The sequence below is a fragment of the Lissotriton helveticus genome, chromosome 1_2 (genome assembly GCF_964261635.1).
Source record: "Lissotriton helveticus chromosome 1_2, aLisHel1.1, whole genome shotgun sequence".
Taxonomy (NCBI): Eukaryota; Metazoa; Chordata; class Amphibia; order Caudata; family Salamandridae; genus Lissotriton; species Lissotriton helveticus.
Window position 1 is genome coordinate 154,648,092 of NC_136058.1, and position 26,290 is coordinate 154,674,381.

At 48.7% G+C, this 26,290-nt stretch overlaps 1 protein-coding gene across 1 annotated transcript in view; it reads left to right on the forward strand.

The window, feature by feature from the left end:
• Positions 1 to 26,290, forward strand: part of NDC1 (NDC1 transmembrane nucleoporin) — a 290,787-nt gene that overhangs the window by 87,341 nt on the left and 177,156 nt on the right. Inside the window, exon 9 of the mRNA XM_078670466.1 lies at positions 17,911 to 18,003. Coding sequence (XP_078526592.1) covers positions 17,911 to 18,003 — 93 coding nt within the window. The remainder of the gene's footprint in view (positions 1 to 17,910; positions 18,004 to 26,290) is intronic.

The window sequence follows — 26,290 nt, forward strand, 5'->3', positions numbered from 1 at the left end:
GTAAAGGAGGAGGTATTGCTATTATTTTAAAACAGATAAAGGGGCGTATGGGGTTGGATGTTTTATTGGACTGCAAAAGCCTACCTTTTTCGATTTCCTTCTCACCAACCCTTGCCGGAATTCTTATGTATCGCCCACCTGGCTCTGGCCGGCAAATTGTAAATTCATTAACAGACGCCGCTGCTAGACCGGCAAGCACTGCGCCTAATTTGATTTTACTAGGCGATTTCAATATGCATTTAGAGAAACCCCCCAATGTGCAGGCTTCAGATTTGATTCAAAACCTATTAGCAATAGAAATGATACAAAAGGTACCGAGTCCAACGTACGTTAAAGGACATATACTGGACCCAGTCTTTTTAAATAACTCTCAGGGATCGGTAGGACTCCCCATCCTGGTACCTTGGTCAGACCATTTTTTAATCCTTATCCTCTGGAACATGCAGCGGCATTCTGAGAGGTTACAATCCCTCAGAAACTGGGAGCGCCCCTGGGCTAAATTATCGCCAGAGGTATGGTCATCAGTCTTGCTTAATTGCAGTCCACCAGAGGACACGAATCCTGATAGAGCGTCTGACAAATTTAACAATTGGATCAGATACTCTCTGGACACTTTGATAACATATAAATGGAGCCAAAAGAAGCCGACTGAAAAACAGACACCTTGGTATTCATCTAAACTTGGGGAGCTGAAACAAAAGTGCAAAAAACTAGAAAGGGCCTGGAGGAGAGATTACAATACGGAAAAAAACAAGTGTACAGAGAATCTATGAAAATGTATCAATCAGAAATAAAGAGAGCGCAAGGTCTTTATTTTGAGAAAAAAATCAGCTGCTAATGCACCTAGGGAAATTTTCCAAATTGCAAAAAAACTAAGCGTCCTTTACCTGAGTTACCTCAGTAGACCTCCCATTCTCTTTGTAACGAATTAGCGAAGTTTTTTAACAAAAGAATTGTGGACATATGTATCACCTTTCCTCAAAATTTACGTACAGATAAGTTAGATCAAGAATTGCCCACCTCAGGGGGCTCTACCCGCAGTTGGAGGACCTCCCAATTTTAGATATACCAACTCTATCCCAACATTTTAGCCAGGTTAAGACTGGTTCTCCGCTCGACCCGGCCCTGCTACATATGCTTTGCAAAGCAGAGGAAGAAGTTGTTCCAGTTAATATGGAGGTGCTAAACTCCTCCATATTAAGTGGTCAAGTGCCTCTGCCATGGAAACCTGCCATGGTAAGAGCCCTGTTAAAGAAACCCAACCTCGACCCAGAATCTTGGGGTAACTATCGCCCAGTCTCACTTCTCCCGGAGTCTAGTAAAATACTGGAGAAACATGTTAATAGAACTATCTCAGAACATCTAGAAAAACATGCCCAACTGCATACTTCGCAGACTGGTTTCCGTCCTAACCATGGTACGGAACCTGCACTGCTAGCAGTAGTAGAAGAGTCGAGGAAGATCCTTGACCGGGGGGGGTGTACTTGACCTGAGCTCCGCTTTCGATATTGTCAATTATAACATCTTATTTGACAGACCTAGAATGGTGGGAGTATCAGACAAGGCTCTGGCTTGGATCAAATCCTTCCTGAAGGATAGAGGTAGGTATTTGAGGGCCAATGTAAATCTGAGCTTGTGCCATTAACATGTGAAGTGCCGCAGGGCTCATCATTAAGTTCCACGCTATTTAATGTGTATCTGAAGCCGCTTGCTGAGCTAGTTCTTCCTTTTGGGATTCAGATCATTATGTATGCAGACGATACGCAGCTATGGGTAGCACTACAGCACCCAAAGAAGACATCCGCAGACTTGGGACCTTGTATGGAAACAGTGGCTAGGTGGATGGACCAGTCATGCCATAAACTTAATGATCTTGGGTAATGCCACCCCCATATCATCAATAGTGAACTGGCCTAACGGCCTCGGCACTCCACCAGCGCCTAATAGACCAGATTAAAAGCTTGGGAGTCTGGTTAGACAAGACTCTTAATTTCAACCATCAAGCAGTCAAGCTAGCTGCTTCATGTTTTGGTATACTTCGAATGCTGTGAAAAATCCTTCCACTGCTCCCAGCTTTGGCTCAGAGTGTGATGGTCCAGGCACTGGAGCTGTCTCGGCTGGACTATAGCAATTCTCTCTACCTCGGCGCCACAAAAGTTACTATTAGGAAAATACAGGTAGTGCAGAATTGTGCAGCGAGGCTACTGTTTCATATTCCCAGATCCCAATCAGCCAATCCTGCATTAAAATCAGAAGAGCACGGTCAGGTGGCCGTTCCTTCGCATTCAATGCTTTGAGATTGTGGAATGCCCTGCCCATCCAGCTGCGTACAACTGTTCATCTGTCCTTTCGGAGGCAGCTGAAGACCTGGCTCTTTCAAAATCCGGCTTAAACCACCTATCTCTTGCTTGTTGCTGCTAGCGCGGGGATGCCTAAGGGTAGCCACGCGCTCTACAAATGATGATAATAATAACCAGAACAAATTTCAGGCACACCTCTGCCCATCCTGCTACAGGAAGTACACCTGCTACAAGAAGTACACATGTTGCTCTCTTTGGATGCCATAAAGAGGGACTAGCGGGGGTAGTTTTTTCAGCCTGTTCCATGTTACAAAAGGACTGGTGGTTTCAAGCCTCTTTTGGGCCTCCTACCCCAGACTGCCTTCCTGCAGAAACGTAGTTTCAGAAGGCTCACATTAGCTACGATCTTTTCTGCCCTGGACGTGGATGGTGTCCATGGACTTTAACAGTCCCTATTGTGGGTTTAATACGTAAAGCAGTGGTGGCAATTGCATTCTTTGTTTTTTGAATTCATAGTTGTGACTAGACCTATTTAATCAGTCATTTGAGTGAATGGGAGGCCTACTGATCCACTCTGTGGGACTTGGCCCTTCTAGCAGGTTCACCCCTGAAGTTTTTGCTTGCTATATGTGACCTGGGGATGGTGATTCCCACTCTGAGTGCGTGTGGGGAGAGAGGCCTGCCCTCCCATAGGAATGCATGGAGAATGTATGTGTCCCTGGTAGTTCCTGATGCATGGGATGTGCAGGGTCGAGTCTGGTATGTGCGAACTCGTGAGATTAAATGCGCGGTATGATTGTGTCTAGTGTAGAAGCGCCACTTTTAGAAGTTGGCATATTTGTGTAAGTTGTATCTGGCGTGTGATTGGCTGAGGCTGGCTGGTGAGCCTGGCTCCAAGAGTCTGGGAGGGTCTGCCCCGGTGGTGAATGGAGTGTTTAGCATGCTGATGTGAGGGGAGGAGTGAGCCCGGGTCTGCTTGTGGATTGACTGTCTGGTTGGAGGGTCCTGAATGAGGCTGGGTTTTCTCCCCCCCACAATGCTGGCTCCACCCCCTGGGGTGTGTCTGGTGTCCCTAGCCTGGCCAGTAAAAGGAATTCCTTATAACCAGTTCTAGCTGGTTCTCACCCTGCCTGCCTCTTTAGACAAAGGAATCTCGTGCATAAAAGGAGTCTGTGACTTCTACTTCTTCTTGTTCTGACTTGAATTCTGCCAGGGGCGTGCTGCTGCTTGGGCCCGGGGGGAAGTCTTTTTTTTTTTTTTTTTTTTTAAACTTTATTTATTAATTTTTTTCTCGTCAAACAGCACAAGGAAGAAACATCCACTGAGGTCACACAGGTACATATCATAATCACTTAATCATCGTTTAGGCATTGTACATGAGCAAATGGATAGCACGGGCAGATATTAGACACATAGAGTAGCGTATGCGATTCATTTTAGCAAACAGTACATAATAATAAGCAGATCTGGTCAGTCCTAGAAATATGTAACATGGGTAGTAGCAGTAATCAGCTAGACAAGTGATATTAGCAGTCCCACAACCTTTCAAGAAACCACACCCTTTCGAGTGCAAGGCACATATAGTGTAGTGTATGTGTCGCCTTGTGTAATCCCCTATCCTGTCCGTGTATCGGGAGGGATCCTGCCTTCTCCACGATCTATCCCCTACAGCTTCCTTTTCAGTGGTGTGCGGTGCCCCCCTGAAAATATCCTCGTAAAGGGTTCTGTGCAGGCGATAGGTATAACTGCATCATTCAATTGTCAACCTCCGAATCTGAAGAGGCTGCCGTGTCCTTTAACAAGTATATCTTAAGCGGTCCCCAAATATCCTTCGGCCGGCTCCGTACTGGGGTCAATTCTGCATAGGTGGTATTCTGGTCCTGACAATAAACCAAGTCATCCAGCCATTCCTTAAACTTAGGCGCTCTCCCTCGTCCCCAGCGACATGCAACTCGCCTCTTAGCCAGCAACAGTGCGATATCCGTGAACTTTCTAATAGATTTGGGTACCTCCCTAGTGTATCCTAATAACATAATTAGCGGGTCTCTGGCAACTGCCCCAGACGTCATAACCTGTAGTGCACCCTGTACCTGCGTCCAGTAGTCAAAAACTCCTGGGCATTCCCAAGCCAAGTGTAAGAAACCCGCCCCCGCTGCATTGCAGCGATCGCATCTATCGGTAGCCGCCAGTTGGAAGCGCAATTTTCTCACAGGTGTATAATAGAATCTTTGTAAAAATTTGAAATGAATGATCTTCAGCCTACTGCTAGACGCAATATTAGCCGTGACCGCGCAGCAGTAGTGCCATTGGTCGTCAGTAATATCTCGGTCGAAGTCTTCAGCCCAATGACGTCGCGCCGAGCTCTCCGGCCCCTGACGCCCTGACCTAATGGTAGTGTAAAGGCGAGAAACAAGATGGCGGCCATCTGACATAAGCATGGTATGCAATGATATGTCCACCTCCGGTTCCTCCGGAAAGTTGGGCAATACTTCCTTCAATCCCTGTCTAAGGCGAATGTAGTAGAACACCTCCAACGGCGTAGGTGTAACCGCGTGAAACAATTGGTCCTTGGTGCGGAACCGTCCATTTAGGAACAAGTCCCCCCATACAGAGATCTTTACGCGCCTACACATCAACTGAAACCCTGTTTCTTGTAAGAGTGTTATGCGAGGGTGATACGAAAGAGGAAGTACTGGGGAGTACAATTGCGTGGTGCCTACGTACCGTACTATCCTACTCCACGCATCGATGGTGCAAGTGACCGTGGTAAACGGCGTGGTTATATCCTTGACCGTCCCCAATATCAGACCATTAAGAGGAATAGGACGCGCGATCCAGTCCTCAGCAGCGAGTTGCGGCATGCACGGCGTGGGTTTCACCCAATGATACGCATATTGCGCTTGTGCAGCGGCGTAATAAAGTTCGAAATCTGGCACATCAAAGCCTCCTGCCTCATAAGACTGGGTAATGATGGACCAACGCAGCCTAGGTTGCTTGCCTCCCCAAAAGAGACGCAATAGCTCCGAGCGCAGCTGTTTAAAGAAAAAGACGCCTGGAAAGTATGGCACATTTTGGAACAGGTATAGGAATCGAGGTAGCACTACCATCTTTATAAGCGACGCCCTACCTGCCATCGACAGCGGCAGAGCTTTCCAGCGTGTTACATTATCAGCCAATTTAGTGATGGCCACGCCATAGTTCGATCTAAGTGTCACGTCCTTGTCCAAAGATATAACTATACCCAAGTATCTGAGATCTGTATCACACCATTCAAGCGGGAAGTCCAGCTGAAATTTCGGAACGGCACTCGTGAGCGGGAAAAATTGGGACTTCTTCCAATTCACATGTACCCCGGACAGTCTGCCGAATACAAGAAAGTCCCGCAAAATAGGATTGAGGTTGGTTTGGGGATGTTTTACATATAGTGTAATATCATCCGCATACAGCGACACTCCAATTTGGCGCTGAAAGCATTGAAAAGCACTGGCTTTGTGCAGCTGACGAATACGGCACGCCAACGGCTCAATTGCCATAGCAAAGAGTAGAGGGGAAAGAGGGCACCCCTGCCTGGTGCCTCTCGTGATCGGTATCGGGCCGACAGCAGTCCGTTAACAACTACTTTGGCAGTCGGTCTGGTATATAATAGCTCAATCCAATCAATAAACAATTTAGGGAATCCCATCCTATGTAACACGGTAAAAAGGTACGACCATTCGACCGAATCGAACGCTTTTGTGGCGTCTAAGAAAACAGCAGCGACAGGTAATTCCGGGGCAATCGTCTGAATCAAGGAGAATAGTGTTCTAAGATTATGTGTAGTGGCGCGGCCTGGCACAAACCCAGCCTGGTCCGGCAAAACTATTTTAGTCATAAGCAGTGACAGTCTGGTGGCTAGCACCTTCGCAAGGATCTTCGCATCGCAATTGAGGAGAGATAGCGGTCTATATGAGTCCGTATCTGTCGGCTCCTTACCCGGTTTCAGCAATGAGGTAATAACCACCTCCCTCATCGATCCCGGCAGCTCCCCCACTTCCAGCGACTCCTCATAGACCTCTTTAAGAACCGGCGCCATGACATCAATATAACATTTATAAAACTCCGCGGGGAGCCCATCTGAACCTGTCGCCTTACCATTGGCCAGCGACATAATGGCGTCTCTAATCTCATCAGTCTCCAACGGTGCACTAAGAAATTGCCGATGCACATCGCTGAGCCAACATAATGCAATGTCATCAAGAAAATTGCCCATATCGACCTCGGTATGTTGCCGTGAGGTGTAAAGTTGTTTATAGTGAAGTAGGAACTCCTCCTGAATCTCTCTCGTATCCTGACAGTGTGTACCGGTTGCTGTGACAATTTCTAATATATTGGCACTGAAGCGGGGCTTCTTCGTGATCGCAGCCAGCACCTTGCCAGGCCGTTCCCCTTCGCAGTAACGCCGTGCTGCCCAATATTTACCCTTAAACTTAACCTCTCTCGCTGCCTCCTCCTCAAACTCGGAAAGTTTGTCTCTAAATGTACGGTGCAGTTCCGGGTCACCTCCTCTTGCCATACCAAGTTCAATTTCCTTAAGCTCACGCTCTAACCTTCCCAGTGTCCTCTGTATGTCTTTCAGTATCCCCCCACCCTTGGAAATGCAGATACCCCTAATCGTGACCTTGAATGCTTCCCACACCATCTCTACACTAGCAACTGAATCCTTGTTCCTGGGGAAAAACTCTTCGATTTCATCACCCAACTCCGTTCTAAAAACAGTGTCTAGGAGCATAGCAGGGAGCAATCTCCATGGAGGTCTAGACCCAGCATGACCTATCACCAGCAGAGATAACAGCACAGGGCAATGATCCGAGTACGTTCTGGGCAAATGTGTTACCTTATCTATGCCCGTTACCAGCCCCCTCGACACAAAGCAGTAATCCAATCTAGCCCATGTGTTAGCGTAAGACGTGAAATGAGTGCCCTCTCTATGCGCGGGATGTGTGAATCTCCAGCTATCTACCAGTCCCGCTTCCTCTACGACGCCCAGCAACATATCCCTCGCCTGTCTGTTATACTGACCACACCCATCTGATCTATCCATACCAGGCACTAGTGTAACATTAAAATCCCCCCCCAGATGATATGTGTAGCACCCGCCAACAACACATGTCCCCAAATTGTGGTGAAGAATTCCGGTGTGTCGACATTCGGAGCGTAGCAGTTTACTATAGCAACAGTATCCATACCAAATCTACCCCACAGTATCACAAAGCGTCCATCAGGATCAATGACCTCCCCCAGCACTTGATAGGTAATTGATTTTTTTATTAGAACAGCCACGCCCCTGGAATATGAAGAATATGAGGAGAACTTTCTGACCGAGGCCCATTTACTAGCATAGTTAAGATTCAATCTGGGGCAGAGATGTGTCTCCTGTAACAGAGCTATGTGGACATTATGCCTATCCAGATAAGCAAGGATATTTCTACCTTTTCTAGAGTCTTTAATGCCTCGCACGTTCCAGGACATTATCATCAGTTTGCTCCCCGCCATATCAGCCATCACCATCGGTAGCAGCCGCCTCAACGCCTCCCCCCACCCGTATTCTCCACCGCCCATACATGCCATCCCACATATCACAAGTACCATGCAGTTCCGTGTGTGACCTCTGTACAGTGCAACCAAACTCCCATGCTTCCCCCCTTCCCCCCACCCCCCTCCCAACTAGCTCAGGCATATCCCAGACCATCACCCAGACCAATCCAGTAGCCCACCCGTGCCCCGAGCATGCTGTCATCATCCAATCCCTGTCCCATACAATCAGACAGTTCCGCTCCCATCCAGTCCACTCAAGTCGGTGGCCCCCTCTCTTCGTAGTCTGCAACAACGCCATCCAGCTAGAACTCTGGTCAGTTACACCCCCAAACAGTCCCCCCCTGCCCATCTCAAAACAACCGACATGTAACAATTTCAACTTTGCGCCCACCCCCTCCCCCACCCACTGAAGTGTCCCCAAATCTCCAGCATTCACAATCCCCCCCCCTCCCATCACCGCTAGCAACACCCCAACCAGCCGCAGTGTAACGAACAATGTTATAGGGGCACACCCTAGTAGGGTCATTTAAGGGACACACTTTAGCACCCCCCGTTCCTCGCCCCCTGTATCGAACCCGCCCTTATCGGGGCAAGCCGAGGGAGGGGGGTGTCGCCTGGCATACTTTACCACCCATAGTCCAATGTCGCCTTCATCTCTTTTGACCGTTCATTGGCACAATATCTCGATAGATCCACGAGGGCGGTGTCGTGAGAACAGCCCACACTCCAATTCCCAGATGTAAGTCACTGGAGGCTAGGAGAACCCATAGCAATGTTCGTGCGCAGATCAGTCCTCTTCATTCTCCACCTCCACTTCCCCATGACGGTTGCCACGTTCGCGTCTCAGCTTTTTAAGGAAATCTTCCACCTGTTCCGGGTTAAAAAAAAAGTGCTGTTTCGCCTGATGCGTGATCCGAAGCTTGGCCGGGTACAGCAGTGCATAATCTATTTGTAGATCCCTTAGTTTTTTCTTTACGCCCAAAAATTTCCTCCTTTGATCCTGGACAATTGGCGTGAAGTCTGGGTACAGTGTAAAGGTGACCCCATCACATGTCAATTGTTTAGCAGTTCTGGCAGCACGGAGAGCAGTGTCCCTATCCCGATAATTTAGTAGTCGAGCAATTATCGGTCGAGGCGGGGTCCCGGGTTGAGGCTGAGGACCAAGGGAACGATGTGCACGTTCAACAATGAACTGTTTGGAAAAAGCGTCCGCCCCTATCGCTGTCTGAAGTATCCGTTCCACATATTCCTCCATACGCCCAGTATTCGTAGATTCCGGCACACCGACCACGCGTATATTATTCCGGCGACTGCGCGCCTCCAACTCCTCGTTCTTTGCCGCTATTACTTTAAGGATGTTATCCATTCGCGACAGTCTAGTAGCATGGGACGCGGTGGCATCATCATTATCTGAGATCCGTCTCTCCGCTTCCGTGAGACGTTCCTCGTGAACATCCATCTTTTGAGCAAAAGCGTCCATCCTGGAAGATAATCGATCCACCTTATCCACCACCGTCGCAAATCCTTGCTTCATTTCTTGCAGCAATAAATGCATGTCCGGTGCAGTCGCACCGCCGCTAGGCCCCGCTGTCGTCGGGCTCGAAGCTCCAGTCGGATCCATCCCCGTCTTCACGGTTTTCTTCGAGGTCGGGGGCTGATCAAAGGACAATTTTGGTTGTCGAGTATCTTGACGGCCCATGGTGGCACCGCTAGCCGATTTTTCCGCAGTGAGCGAACACGTGCGATTGTTCCCGCCTCGTGGTGATGTAGAAGTCCTAGACATGTATTGTTACGATCTTAGCGTTCAATTTCTCCGGCCACACTCTGGTCCCACTAGCTAGGTCCGCAGTATACCCCGTGACTCCACCTGACTTCAAGGAGCACGGCAGTTGGACCGGTCCACGTCGTTTAGGCAGCACCCCTGATGAAAACACTGCAGGCGTAGGCCCCGTGCAGCCTGCGTTCCAACCTCGTAACACGAGGCAATGGCCTGGGGCGCTCCGTTATGAGCCACTCGCAAGGCCTACAGGTACCGCACTTCCAGCAGCAGGATCCAGTATGTACTCTCAGCAAAGCCTAGTACCCCTGCCATACTCCTTTACATAACGCTTTGCCCCGCATTCGCAGCCGCAGCTTTCAATCCACTGGCCCAGGAAATGTCTCTACAGGGTACACCTCCTCCACTCATAGGTCGCGGGATCCCCAGTGTATAACTCCTACACCACAGGGCCGTCGAGTGAGCAGTTCAAGTGCGACACGCTACTCAGCTAGCACATTGTAACCCATCCGCCTCCATTACAGTCAGTGCTCTCAGGCCACCGGCCGTTGCATCCACGTCGCCTGCAGGCGTTTCCCCCGGCGGTCGCCGCCTTGAACTCCACCGGTGGCCCCCACGTGACAGCGCAGCTCTATAATGTCTCTCAACCGTCCCTACGGGAGGAACGGGCGGGGGAGGGGGGGGCTCGCAGTGTACCGTGATGGCAGCTTACCAGTGTCAGGGCAATCGCCACGTATGATACACCTTGCCGCCGATCTTCTGGCTGTAAATATGCTGAATGTTCACAGCATCGCGTCCGAAAACGAGCACCCTCGCGGGAAGTGCCCTCCGCCAACCGCCGCGGCCTACTCTCCACACGGAAGCCTCGGAGTCCAGTAGTTGCAGCTCCCCGCCTCACGGTCACTCAGGCTCCACAGTTACTGTCGGTGCAATCTTCTCGCTAGCATAACTCCGCTCCACATGGTCCGATGCACCTCAAACTTGCAGCGAGTGTTAGACCATATGACGTGCACAATCTCACCAAGTTTCAACGACATCGGAGGTGGTTAAGGCAGGATAAGTGGTCGGATAGTGGCACAGGCTGCAGGAGCCTCACGAAGGTGCGGCCATGCTGCTCGTGCGCCCTCTAGCGCCCAAGGCCCGGGGGGGGAAGTCTTGCCTCCCGGAGCCCGGCCCAGCCCCTGGATCCCTGATGACTGCCTGGAGGACTTCTGGGGGGAACCCCTCTGCCTTGCATGGCTGATTGGGGGACTCTTGCTAGGACTTTGCTGCCCCCCCCCGAAGGACCTTGCTGCTGGTTATTGCCCTAGCGCCTGAGAGCGTTTGTCATGGACCCCTGGCGCTTGAGAGCGCTCTTCGTGCACCTAGCGCTTGGGAAGCGCTTTATGTTCCCCCTCGCGGCTGCCGCGCCGCCGCCGGCCGATCGTGAACTCCCCTGACAGGTGCCTACCCTGCCGAGGAACCCTGTGCCATTTCGCATCCCCCCTCGAGTGCCCACCTCGACGGATGGACCCCTTTTCAACGAACCGGTGCCCACCCGGCATTGCCTGAGATCGTCACCGCCGCAGCCCGGAGTTAGCCTGTGAGGCGCTGCACCCGCCTTCCTATCCAGGGCTGCCATTGGCGGCCCCGGAGAGAGCATTGCCGCCCGCTCATTGGCCCCGGCCGCCGGGACTCCGGTGATGTCATCGCGGGGCCACACAGCGATTGGCCCGACCCTGAGGGCTTCCCCACGCGCACCCGGGGGTCCTGGGAGCTCTGCCGCCTGGCCGGAAAACCCCGCACTGCTGGCCGAGAGATGAGCGCTGTCCTCCGGCGAGGCTCCCCCCGAGGAGAGAGCCCTACCACCGTCACGCCGAGTAGCCCAGCAGAAAGGAGCTGATGCCACGGGAGCCGCCGCCTGTTGCAATCGGTGAGTGCGGGCGGGCTCCGGGTCGCTCCTCTGCCCAGGGGAGTGCCGTGTGCCTGCGAGGTTCCCGAGGGCCCCTCCCTTTGTCCACGAGTCCGGGAAGGACTCCAACGATGCTCCCCGCCTAAAAACAAAGCGCCGCAGATACTTAAATCGGAGCCCGAGAGGCTCAAAGGGCGGCCCGGTTGTTCTCGAGCCAGAGAGGCTCCGTCGTTGTACATTATCCTGCCGAGCCTGCGAGGCTCAGCCCAGCATCTTTCGTTCTCGAGCCAGAGAGGCTCCATCCCTTGTACATTGTCCCGAGCCGGTGAGGCTCCAACGTGTTGGCCCTATCTTTGTCCCTCAGCTGCCCAGCACTTCGTGGGCAGCTGCCACGTGTAGGTTCGTCCCTGGCTACTTGGTAGCTGTCCTGACATTGAGAATTTGGGTGTCCTAGCCCCTAGCGGCCAGATGGCCTGCTGAAGATGGGAGCTCCATTATATGGAGGTTGTGAGCGTTATTATGTGTTGTACCTCTGAAAGTGCTTCTAATGTGTTGTGCTTTGTCCTTCCTTCCTTCCCTCCTGAATACCCTATACCTCATGTATGTGGCTTCTGGTTAGTGAGTTCTAATGCTAATTCTATGAAGCTCCCAGTGGTGATATGTTCTAATGCCAATTCCACCAAGTGCATATTCCTGGCAGTGGTCCCCTGGCCCTGCCCTGTACATAGTCCCCTGTAAATTCTGCCCGTGCCTCTGGCACCCTGTAAAGTGTGCGATCCTATCTAATGTGTTCATTTTAATACAAAGGCTATTTTCCTATACACCTTGTGTGGAGTTCCTTTTGTGGGGGGCCCTGGAGGTTGTTGCTGGTGGGTGCGTGCGCAAATGCTTTACACATCGCCTCTGAGATAGGCCTGACTGCTCGTGCCAAGCTACCAAGGGGGTGAGCAGGGGTTGTCTTGGCGGGTGACTTCCTTACCCTAACTAGGAATGGTGATTTCTGCCTGGCCTTGGCGCAAGCCTTGGCCAACCAGTGATCCCATTTCTAACACACTCATGTAAAGTTCAACTTCTGTGCGCTTACGCAACACCCCAGTGTATGTTGTGCTTGTTTGTGTGTAGCCTGCTTGGTTCATGCTTGGTAAATGTAAATGTACAGGAATTTATATAGCGCAAATCACCGAGCGGTTTCTAAGCGCTTGCTTAGGGAACACGTCCTGGTATTCCCCTGTGAGATAACCCCGGCAGGGTATCCGCAAGGTGAAAGTCAGGCATCCCGCCGTGAGGGGCCGTTGTGGCGATTAAGCAAGCTATTGCTCAGAGTCGCAGAGTGTGAACCCGTGAATCGAGTAGGCACCAGAGCGAGAATTGTCGAGTCCATGGACATTTTAGGACTCAAGAACCTGCCGAGCCGGGAATTGAACCCTGGTCCCGGGCTGACCTCTGCTTCCAGGTCTGCCTCCTCTAACCAGTGAGCCACACTTCTCCATTGGTGTGAGTGAGCCAAAGTAATTGAGGCTGCTTAAGAGCTTAATTATTGATACCCATGGCCAAGCCTTTACACAAAATAGAGGTCACATTCCCCCACACCCCCCAATAGTGTAAGTGTATTGCCGACATTCTTAAGTTGGAAAGAAGAGACCTAGGCAACAAAGTTAGGGGATTGGTGACAGAAATTCTGTTGGGCCTCTTGCTTGGCAAGGGGCAGATAATTAATCTTTCTTAACACTGCCATTTGGTAGATACTATAGGATGAGGCCTCTTTTGTGTTAGATAAGGGAAACTTCGAAGTGAGGCCCAGCCTTTTGTCTTTCTCTAAAGCTTTTTGTTGGCTAAGTACAGCCAGGTGCAGGACCATCACACCTCTTAGTGCCTCTGTTGTGGATTCTCTGGGCTGGAGACTGCCTTTTTGTGAGAAACCTGTCTCTGAATAGCAACCTGGAAAGAACACTTGAAAAGAGAACCACCCCAAACTGGATCTGATGATGCAGACCGTGGATAAACATATTTTGTCTGATATGGCTGTGTTAACGTGGGGCCTCAATACTCCACTAGCTCCAAGTCCTCTATGGCCAATTAAGGGAATGCTCTACAGAATGCTCCGATGGCTGCTGTGCAGCCAGAGTTGGTGTCTGGCTGGCACTCAACTTCCCAGATGAAGTTGGGGAGGGGCTTAGGGGGTGGGGATAGAATCACCTGGGTCTGACTTCTTGCTGGAAAAGCTTTATCCCGGTTATGAAGCGTTACTTGCCTGCCTGCCTGCCTGCCTGCTTGCTTGCTGAGAGCGGGAAGGGGCCTACTAGCCTTGTAGGAGGTGTGACTATCCACACCTCCTGCAAGGCTATTAGGCCCCTTCCCGACTATCCAGGAGTAGCCAGGTGCAGTATGTCCCTGTTGCCTGTGGAGCATCCAGAAGAAAAGGCCAGTTACTGTGGACCTACAGTATCTACTTGGCGATTCCAGGCGGAACTGAAGATTGAGACCATGATTACTATGGCCCAGTTGGGACTATGATTGAGAGTCAAGAGAAACGGTGCATCAACCAGTGTATCTACTGTGTGTAGCTGCATCATCACTGGAGTATTAGCCTGTGTGTGGCCACTTAATCTGAAGAACCATTGGGACAGCTGGCCCTTAGTGTCATCTTCCTGTAGTGAATCAGGACTCCACGTCTGCCAGTCGAGTGACCCAGCAGCTGTCACAGAGCACACCAACAGATCCGCCTCAGGACAGAGAGAGGCGGGTGAGCATGCTGGTTGCTCTAGTGAAGACTGGTCCTCTGTGTGTGGTAAAACAAATCTTAAGACTGTACTAAAAAGACTGAGCACAAGCCCATCAAGTAGCGAAAAACACACCGTTGCTCTAATTCACTCTGTCTCTTATCCTGAGCGGATGGACCACTTAGGAACATTAAATTGTATTTTGTTGTTTTATATTATATTGTAGTGTGTATTAAAGTTATTTCTTGGGTTATGCATTTGTTTATTGCACTGTTGTGCAATTGTTGAGCGCTGAGCTCAAGTACCCCACACTTCCTTCCTGAGAAACCTGTGACTGCTTGCCATTGCTATCACTGATTATCAAGTGCTGAAGGGTTGTACTTGGCCCAGTTTGCAAAGTAGACTGGATCTCGGTACATCATAAATAACCCGCATCAAACCTCTTGGTTGAGGCCTGTGATCCCCTGCCTGCCTTCTGGCCACCCTGCACAGTGTACAGTGTCTGACATGGAAAGCAAGAGGAAGGGTTTGAGGAATGTTTCAGACTGTTAGCTGGAAGGGGCTAAGAAGACTGAAGTGACCTTTTGTGATGGACAATGGGCCAGACAAGAAATGGAGCTACATTAGTGAGACACATAAGGGCAAGGGGGAAAAAAGTATATTGAGGGACGGGGGGGTGGAGGCGAAGGAGTATTGGAGGAGACCACCAAGATGGGGGGTGGAAGGGGGATAGTGCTTTGAACAGGTAGGAAGAGATACCTGGGGAATACACTAGCTATACCTGGTAGTGTGATTGGAGGGCAGGATGTCAGAGGCTTCAAGTGAGGATCTGGTCAACAGTTTTGGGAATGGGGGAAAAGCAATGGTGGAAAACGTATAGTTTGTAAGGGAACACCTCCAGGAGTACTGGGTGTGTATGCAAGGGCTACACACTGGTCAAGTCAAAGGAAAGCAGAACCAGAGTAAGTCTAGGTCTGTAGGCCAGTGATGGAGTGGGGTACGTTGCATTGAGGAATGATATGCGGATCGGAGGAGAAGACTTTGAGGAGGGCTGGGAACAGATCCAAGTGGTTGGTGGGAGGGGAAGCACAGGCCAGTGGTTGGTTCCAGTGCAGCTGGGAGAAGCACAAACCACCACATTGTTAGTTAAAACCACATGGATTAAGCCTAGACTGACCAGAGGGGAAACTGAAAGGTGGACATTTGATGAAGTACAAAGGGAGTCTGCAGGGGGACCAGTAGACTGCCAATGTTGGACAAGGAGCAGGAAGGGTAGAGATGATCACTGGGGTCAGTCCCTGAAGGTCATGGTAGGGAGAGGGGTGAAGCACAGTGAGGTATAATGTCCAGGTGGGATTTTGAGATCGCGGTTAGGCTGGGAGATTAAAAGGATCCAAACTGGGTGGAATCTCTGAAGGTGAGGCACAACAAAGATTGTTCTGACCACCGAGGTCGAGCTAAAAAAGGTGAAGATTATCATGATTACTTAAAATATAGTGATCGTTTGTCATTGTTGTAATTGTATAGGTTGCCATGGCCAATCTCATGCAGTAACAAGCATTTGGGCGATGGACAGAGTGCGGGCGATGGACAGAGTGCGGGCGATGGACAGAGTGACAGAGTGAGGGCGATATAGATAAAAAAAAGTCACTGTCTGCATTTTACCCTCAAACCTGTAATCTTAAAAAACGTGGAAAGTGCTATTTAAATGCAGGACTCCATGGTACTCCATATTTTGCCCCTTTCAGTTGTATAAAAGTCCACTTGTGACATCACTTTCTACCATGAAATAGCACCACAGCGATGTCACAGAACAGCCTATTAAATGGGAAGAGAAGTAAGGCATGCCATCAGGATACTAAATCATATATATTTGTCAATGCCGCAAATAATGGTAAAAATAAAACTCAAATATAAAAGACATCTTGGATATACACACATTAGTAAACTGGGAAAGAGATACCCTAGACAGCCTGGCATAGTTTCTCTGGAAGATCACGAGTAGCAGCAGATCGCTCCTGGTCACCAGCCAATATTATCATTATTAGGATACCCCTGCAATCTCAATATTGTGAAGATAACACTGATTTTGGGGGAGTTTCACTTTAAGAGACTGTAACATTCATATGGTGTATGTATGATTAGCTAAAACTGCAGCAAGGCTCATGCTTCAGCGTCATATCCGGTATAAGTAATCCGTGGTTTAAATAGGGTCACTTAACTCGCGCTTTGGGTCGGATGGAATGAACGAGTGCCGCAGACTGCTAGGCGGGCGCGTGGCCATGTCATGCAGTTCTCATTATCTGCTGAGCTATTTTCAGCCTCTGTTTTAAAAACGTGCATCCAATTGCCGGTGGGAAGCAGAGATAGGGTCCGATAAGCAAAGTAGGTAGATGCGAACACTTACCACATCTCCCTTCAGCTGAATTCGCGTCACAGCCTCGCTATAACATTTCTTTAAAATAAAGGGGGGATTTTTGACTGGCTGCAGAAAATCTTGGCCATGAAACTGGCTTAAATACTTTCCTGTTTACCATGGCCAAAGACGGTACCAACTATTTCCTTCAGCAATGACGCTGCGGAGGAGTTCATGTTAAGCTTCGCTGTGTCTCGCGTCGTTTAGAAGGAGCTGGCCCGTCCATGAAAATCTACCAGCTGAAACCTCAGCGTATCCTGATGATTTGATCTAAGGCCGGCTGGGTAAATGGATGGCGATGTGTTGGCAAGAAGAGCAATGTAATTAGTAAGTAATTTTTTTTATTGTTTTAGGTTAATTAAAACCATTACAAAAGTACATTGATAGGAAGAGCAATGGGCTGTGAAGGTTCATGGAGCGAAGCAGCTGGGGAGAAGGTGCAGGTATGGAGGGGTGAGGACAGAGACATGTGGGCAGAAACAGGGAAAGGGAACTGTGCGGCCAGGGAACGGTATGGGCTCGGAGAGCTGTCCGCTGGGAGAAGGGCAGACCGATAAATACGGGTTGGGAACAGGCTGGGAGACCTGCTGGCAGGAAGATGCGGTGCAGGCTTCGCCGTGAAATGGATAAAAAAAAAAACAAGCCTGTTACATATTGCTGAAACACACAAACATGCAGACCTTGGTAAAAAAGTTAATCACGCCTCACATATCCCCTCCTGCCTTTCATGCGCGTTTTCCCCAGCCTCCGCCGGCGGCCCCCGAATCTATGCGAAAGTGAAAGCGTGGCAGAGCACGAGAGGAGGCGGGCGCGTTCACAGCCCATGTCTCCTAAAGTGCACGGTCACAGCCCTGCTGACGAGCTTACCAAACACATTGCAGACAATGGCTGTGACAGCGCGCCTTAGACATGCGCTGTGAAAGTGTGGGAGAGCGCGAGAAGAGACGGGCACGTTCACAGCGCGTGTCTCCTAAAGCGTGCGGTCACAGCCATTGACTGCAATGGGTACCTTTCCTGTCCCACTTCGCTACCTACACGGCGACAATAAGTCTCGCTGGAGACAGCGATTCGCGCTGCAACGCCAGCGAGACCTAAAAACGAACAAGACCAGTCATCTGTATTTGGTTTTCTGAATAACAAAAATCTAAGGGGAATGATAATACAATTTTCCTATGTTCAAGTCATGAAAATGTTCTTTTTACATTAATTTAGTCTTCTTTTTTGTTTTTTAGGCTTATACTTTTCCGGTTCATCCAACCTTTGTTGAAGAAACGGACAGATGTCTTCCTGTAGTTTTAAGCAACAACCCTCCTCCCATTGTGAAGGTATTTGATTCTTTGTTGTTTGCACACATTTTCGTTGTTGTCCTTAAAAACGAACTGATTACTGGTATGTTTATTTTCGGTCATTGCACTGAGTATTTTACTAAATACTAGAAAGGCATCCCATTACATTTTCAACTGGTACTTTCAGAATAATTATATTTGTTAAATATTTAACACTGTAATTAAAGGCATATGCCTACTTGTACTGTCCAGTGTTAAAGCAGTGCACGTTTTCTGCACCTTTAAACGTGATGGCCATCCAACGGAGCCCCCACATATCCCTCTGACTTCAGGCCAAGTGTAAAAGCCACACACCATAATAAACATAGTGATAAAAGTTCCTCCTGCACCTCTTCGTTATCCATTTGGAGTCTTCAAGCGGTCTGAAAGTAGGAATGTTGCTCCTTCGATAATATTTTTAAAGATGTCACTGGTCTAGCTGAAATTGCAGACACTGCCTGTTCTTGCATTGTAAAAACTGTGACAGCCTGACTTTCCTCCTCATTATGAGCAGAAGCAGATCAGAGTAGTACTCCAGTATTGGATCTTTCATAGATTCAAATGCTTGAATCCTTCCCCTTTAAGTGGAAGTCCCACTGTACCATCGTAAAGCAGTATGTAACGGTATCATAGGCTATATTGGCAATGGAAAGTCAGTTTATTAGCCTATCTATGTCCTTTTTAAAAAAGGATCAAACTTGAACTGTACCCAATATGGCGACATCACCCGTTTGAACACTCCAACAGAGGCTGCTCCCACAGATTTTCTACCGCACGTCGTGGAGGGAGTATCCCTGAGCTTTGCACACGTTTTTTCCTGTATCTCAAATTTTTATGCAACTACTATGTCTGAGACATCTAAGAAGGGTTTCTTCAGATCTTTCAAGTCCTGTGGGAAGAAAAGGCTACATGTGGATGATCCACACAGAGACTCTCGTTAACATTGGTAAATGAGTGCAAGATTTGTCACACTTTCTCCCTGATGGACAGGGAGGGAAGGCTACTTCTGTGGCTACAGAAGTCTAAATCTAAGAAATCCACTACTTCTGAGGAGGACAGTGAATCCTCTGAGACCCCACAAAAGAGCAAGATCCTCTGACCAAGGCGCTTCTGAGGAGAGAAGACAGGCCTTAAAAGTACATCATAAAGACCCTCTGAGAAAGGAGAAGCTCAAACTCCTCTCCACAGGGACGGCCTCCACTAAACCTTCTACTCTATCTGAAGACTGGGGAGCATAAGCATTCTTCCTCTTCTGTACCGTCGAGGTAAATAAAATCCTGTCCGAACCCTACCGACAAAGACCTCACCGCCGACGCTGGTATCGAAAGTGACCATCTCCACTCTGTCGTCTATGAATCCATCGGCGTCAAGAACTTCAACTATGGCAGAAGTAACGCACCCATCTCATTGACAAAGGTGATATCCATTATGTCACAGTTGACAGCGGAATTACCCTATACTGCACCAACGCCGATGGAGACACCATTGACGAAGACATGGTTGACAGCGGCTTTAACAAGGGAATTCTTGCCATCGACGCCTCAGTTCACATTCACGTTGTTGACTTCATCGATGGAACCGTCGACAATGATAAAAGTTACCAAAATAACAAAGACTGCTCTAAGGCCTGAAGTGACCTTTCCTAACAAGGTCTCACCTTTTGTCACTAAGCCACTTTTTGGACTTGGAAGAGTCGTATCGATGACTGGCCTCTCGGGGCTGCGCACAGCCCTTTAGAGCTCCAGTTGAAATATCAGGAGGAAGATGATGGCAAAGAGCAGTACCACATCCATATTATGCCCCTACTAGGCGACATTATGAACGTTATCATTCACTCTTCAGCCCAGACAGGATAAAGTACATATGCACACATCACTAGTTTAGGATTTGCAGGCCATGCTACAGGATTATATAAGATTTTCTGCATCTCCACAGGAGGAGCCACTTGCACTACCTCAGCCTGCTTCCCCTGCCACGCCAAGAAATATCCCTCTGCCGATAACACCCAGGATGAATAGAAAGCGCTCGTACTCATCGCGCCCACTCTCCCTCATTTGTTTGTCACATCAGGGAAGCAGCCTCAGTTAACTACATGGCCAGTGAGTAGTGGTGGTTCAACCTTACTTCCTGTCCGCCTCGTTCCGACAGGGTAATTATTACCGTTGTGCGGAGGGCGGACAGGTGAGAGCCACACACTCCAGGCACTTCCTGTTTCCACTGGAGCGGGTAGCGCTCTAGGGGTTAATCTCAGGGGCTATTTAGGCTGAGCACCAGACACAGCGCGGTCGCGGCAGGAGGCGGTGGCAGAGTCTCCGACCCGCTTTTGCTCTAACTGGTACAGCGCTACTAGCGAATTCATGTTGGAAATCGAACTGGTATTTTAAATGACCATTGCTTTGATCTACGCGCACTTGTGCAATTTTTAAATATACTCATCGTGTGTATGTTGATTACAAACGCGCACATTGTTTTAAACTTAACTGTACTGCTGTGCTGAATAGAAAGCGCTCGTACTCATCGCGCCCACTCTCCCTCATTTGTTTGTCACATCAGGGAAGCAGCCTCAGTTAACTACATGGCCAGTGAGTAGTGGTGGTTCAACCTTACTTCCTGTCCGCCTCGTTCCAACAGGGTAATTATTACCGTTGTGCGGAGGGCGGACAGGTGAGAGCCACACACTCCAGGCACTTCCTGTTTCCACTGGAGCGGGTAGCGCTCTAGGGGTTAATCTCAGGGGCTATTTAGCCCTCGCCCCTCGGGAGCGCGCAGCGACCGCGCGCAGCCGAATTTCCGCCGAAGACCCGCCAAAGAGCTGCCCGTCTGCGCCCGTCCGCGCCAGGACGGTGCCAGGAGCTAGGGGCTATGCTTCGCGCGGATACCGCACGTAGAAAAATCAGGTACTCCGCACTAGACTTACATTCCTTGAAACCTCCCTATCTGCCAAAATGTGTTAACGGGAAATGGCCACTCCCACAGGGCCCTTTTTCCTGTAACAAATGTCATTTTCAAACTAATCTTTTAAACCACTCAGAAGCCATGGCCAAAGAGGCAAGCAAACTAAAAGAAGGATTAAAATGTCTATTATTGAACGTACGCTCAATGCCTAAACATCAGCTTCAAATATGGGATTTACTCCACACATTACAGCCAGACTTATGTTTCCTCACGGAAACGTGGCTAAAACCCCATACATCCCCCGCTATCACATTAGGAATCCCTACAGGATACAAGTTCCTAAATATGGACCGGCCCACCAAAACTGGAGGCGGCCTGGCTATGGTATACAAAGAACACCTGAAAGTTACCATACTAGAAAAAAAATGCAGTCCCATATTAGAAATTATAATTTTCAGAGTCAATTTATCCACTAAAACAATAATGAAAGGAGCACTTATATATCGCCCACCTGGACCATGTGCAGGGTTTTCCCATTCCCTTATGGAACTGTTAGTCCCTTATCTTAGAGCCAAAGAAAACTTTGTCCTCTTAGGCGACTTTAATATACATGCAGATAATACAGAACTCGCAGAAACCAAATCTTTGCTCGCAGATATGTCCACGATAGGTCTAGAACTACTGAATTCAGGGCCAACTCACGATGGGGGTCACTTCTTAGATCTACTCTTTTCGAACTGTACCACTATCTTTTGCAAAACCACCTCCCAGTTGGAGTGGACAGACCATTATCTGTTAGAATTCGACTTTCCTGTCACAAACAAACGACCATCCAATATAACCCTCCCTCCAATATGGCGCCGTCAGTGGCATAAAGTCACAACAGAAGGGCTACAGAAGATCTGGAAAAACCCTAAATTTGTGGAAACAGACAAAGTGGAAGATACCTTAACTAAATTCAATAATTCCCTTATTGAGGCAATAGACAAGCTGGCCCCGCGGAAATCGCATAAGCAATTTCCTACACACAAACAGGAGAAATGGTACACGGAGGCACTAAGAACTGAGAAGCAAGGGTGCAGAGGACTAGAAAAAAAGTGGAGGAAGTCCCACCATGAAGAGGATAAGAAAGCTTACCTGTTAGCACAATCTAGATATTACAAAAATATCAGAAGGGCCCGTAAGGATAATTTGGCCCAACAATTGATTGAGGCAGGAAATTCCTCGAAGGAACTATACAAAATACTTGAAACCTTTGTAAAACCCACAGCATGTGTGAGCTCGGATGACTTCTCACTGCCATTATGTAACGAGATATCCCTGTTTTTCGAGAGCAAAATTGATACAATTTATGAGAAAATTGTGAAGGCTACCAGTTCCTACTGTGATAGTCCCGCCCCCACTACACCGCAAAAAAAGATAACATCCTTACTTTCCTTCCCCCCAGTTTCTAATACAGATTTCCCCCTCCTAACTAGCCACATAAAATCAGGCTCCCCCAATGATCTTATACCAGCCAAAATGATAGCCCCTCTAAATTCCCTCTTAGGCCCATTCATTCAATCAATTATAAATCAATCTCTCAGAGAAGGACAGGTGCCATCGGAGTGGAAACAAGCGGTGGTTAATCCCATTCGGAAAAACACCACACTACCTTGGTCGGACCTTTCTAATCTTAGACCCATCTCCCTTCTACCCTACCTCAGTAAACTCACTGAGAAGCATGTAAATACACACCTGTCGAAATACATCGAGGCAGCGGAGGGCCTGGATCTATCTCAATCTGGTTTCAGGCCCAATCACAGCACAGAATCCGCCCTCCTCTCAGTGACCGACAACATCAGGATGTCACTTGATGGGGGGGCTCAGTGATTCTAGTGCTGTTAGCTCTGTCCGCTGCCTTCGACACGGTGTCACATAAACTTCTTATCGAAAGGTTGAGTGATGTGGGGGTAGAAGGAGCAGCCCTGTCATGGCTGCAAAGCTTTCTTAAAGGCCGCACTCAGGTTGTCAGACTGGGATCCCATTCTTCATCCTCAAGGGAGCTAACTAAGGGAGTGCCACAGGGCTCATGCTTGAGCCCTACGCTCTTCAACATATATGTGGCCCCCTTAGCAAATCTGATAAGATCTTATGGTTTCTCCCCGGTGTCATACGCTGATGACACCCAACTCCTGTTCCCATTCCAAACTCTCACACCGGCAATTCAATCAACTTTTGCGGATGGGATGAGAGCAGTGGCGCATTGGATGGCTCAGAACTTCCTCCAATGCAATGTATCCAAAACCGAGGTCATGTTATTCGGGGGGGCGACCTTGCTATGGTCCCCAGAATGGTGGCCCCTGGAACTGGGTCCAGTCCCGAACCCCAAGCCAACAGCAAAAAACTTGGGTATCAAACTAGACCAAGCGCTCCTACTGAAGGAACACACCACCCAAGTGGCTGGTGCTTGTTTTCATGTGGTGGGGTTACTCCGACGCGTCTTCCCATTCCTGCCGGACAATCACAGAAAAACATTAATTCAGACCTTAATTATAAGCAGAATGGATTACTGCAACTGATTGTATCTATCGGCAAATGAGGAACAGCTGGATAAATTACAGGTGGTCAAAAATACGGCCGCAAGACTTGCCCTCAATGCTCCTCCCAGAACACCCTCCCGCCCTTTACTCCGTCAACTACACTGGCTGCCGGTAAAGCAGCGCATTAAATTTAAAATATGCAGTATAATACACAGATGCCTGTTTGGAACTAGCCCCAAATACCTAAAAGAAAAATTTGTCCCTTACATCCCTGGACGCACTCTACGTTCAAGCAACCACCAGTTGCTACAGGTCCCTAAGATAAAAAGAGCTAGACAAGGCGGTCGAGCTCTGTCATATAAAGGACCAATCCTTTGGAACTCCCTACCCTCCGCATTGAAACAGATCAGGAATCTAGAATCATTTAGGAAAAAACTTAAAACACACCTCTTTTTACTGTCATAAATTTAGCCTATCCCCTCTTCCAAAGCTGTATCCCTAGAGTTAACTGTCCAGTGCAAGCAAAAAGCGCAGAGATATCCCTTCGGGAATTGACTCGTGCGCTTTATAAGCATATAAATAAATAAATAAATAGATGACACCTACCTCAAATATAGCAGCGCCTCCAAGGGAGGACCAAGCGTCTTCAGAAGATGAAATGGAGGAAGGCGAGATCCCTGACCCCCCCAACATCCATGGGAGGAATGGGATGAATACCTTGTCTCTACTTCGTGTCCACCACCACCTCATCCTTCAGATTCTTCCCTGAAGAGGACATCGGGATTTTCATAACCTGACGGACCGAGCTGCAGCACGATTACATCTCTCAACATTTGTTAAGCAGTCCGATGATGACCATCCCCATTATAGACTATATCTGGGACAAGGGGATTCAAATAATGAAGTACCCGGCTACAGTAGCGGCAGTACCATCTCGCTTGGACATAAAGTACAAAGCTACACTAACGAGCCATCCCAAACCTGACTGTCATCTCACAAGGAGCATGAAGACGCTCCAAAAAGCCTTCTACTCCCATCTCCACACCACCGGACAAAGAAGTCAGGCAGGCACTTACACAAGAGAGAATCTCTTCCCAATGTTGTCTATCATCATCGTTCAAGCAGCTAACTTGCTAGCCATCATGGGGTGCTATGACCGATAGATGTGGTCTAATGTCTGCGATCTATTCAATTGTGGTCCCTGAAAACAACTAGGCAGAAGCAAAAAAGATACTCCAGGTAGGCGAGCGCATTTCCTCCGAAATTATAGATTGCACACTTGACATCGCCTCTGCCGGTTTCCTTTAATTGGCTGGAGCAGCGGTCTGTCTTGAGACGCTAGGGATGGCTGAAGTCTACCTCTTTTCAGCCAGAGGTCCATTCAAAAATCTTGGGCATGGTCTAGGATGGCAAAACATTGTTCGGGAAACATATAGATGGTGCCTAATTGGCTATAAAGATGGTCACTGAAACTGCTAGGTCTCTTGGCACCTGCCAATTTAAGAAGTTACCCTTTCGGGGTGTAAGAGGGAAAGGTTTCTCTACCTCCAGAGAGATTTATCAATTACCTCAGCACTATAAATCTCATATAGTACCACCTTCCATCAGCAGCTTAAAACAAGCAAGGCTTGTACCGGTTGTGATACAGTGACCTGAACCAGTTACTGGCTACTTCCACTCCTTCCACCCATGTGGGTGAAAATATTTCCAACTACCTTCCCCAGTGGAAGGTAATACCATCAGACAAATTGGTGTTAGACTTTCTAAACTACAGCCACACCTTGGAATTTGTGCAGAGACCACCAAACAATCCTCCGAAGGGGCACACCCACCTGGTCTACACTTAATGAGGAAAGAACCTAATAATGTTGGCCAAGGGTGCGTTAGAAGAGGTTCCTTGTTCTCAAAAGGGTATGGGATTCTACTCCCATTTTTTCCTTGTACGAAAGAAAACTGGAATGGACACCCATCCTAGACCGCAGGAAGCTGAACAAATTCCTGTGCAAACAGTCTTTCTGTATGATTATTCTCACAGACGTCCTCCACCTGTTGAACATCGGAGATTGCATGACCTCTTTGGATTCGCAAGATGCATGCTTCCACATTCCCATCTTGTTTGCGCTATACAAAACTTTAAAATAAATTAATGAATAAATAATCCCAAGCAACACAAGTATCTCCGCTTCACCGTAATCGGTACCCATTACCAATTCATGGTCCGTCCCTACAGCCTCAAATCCACTCCACGGATTTTCACCAAGTGTCTTTCCCCGGTAGCAGCCATATTCCGGAAACAAGGCCATTGGCCATTGCCCTACCTAGACAACTGGCTGCTATCTATCAAAAGACATGCAACAAAGGTTGTCAAGCCAAGCTATAAAGATCTCCAAAAGAAATTCCATTTCAGTGCAGCTGTACAAGTCGCTGCTGGGCATGATCTCTGCAATAAACCTAGTCCCGCTGGCACGACTAAAAATGAGGCGACTGCAAGAGGAGATCCAGATGCAGTGGATCCAAACAGGAGGTTTCTTTGAAGACTTGACCAGCATTACCCCAAGGATGCAAGAAATATTATGGTGGTCTCAAATATCTAATCTCACAAGGCCTCACATACCTGACTGCAGTACCAGGCTATGTTGTCATGACTGATGCCTCCTTGGAGAACTGGGGTGGCAACTTGCGGGACCTGCAAATTCAGGGGAAATGACCTGCACTTCGAAAGTCAATGCACATCAATCCCCTGGAACTGAAAACAATCTCTCACTCTACAAGCTTCTCTGCCACAAATAGCAGGAGCGTCCGTGCTGTTCCGTACAGACAATACAACCTGCATGTATTACTTCAACAAGCAAGGGGGAAATAAGGTCTCT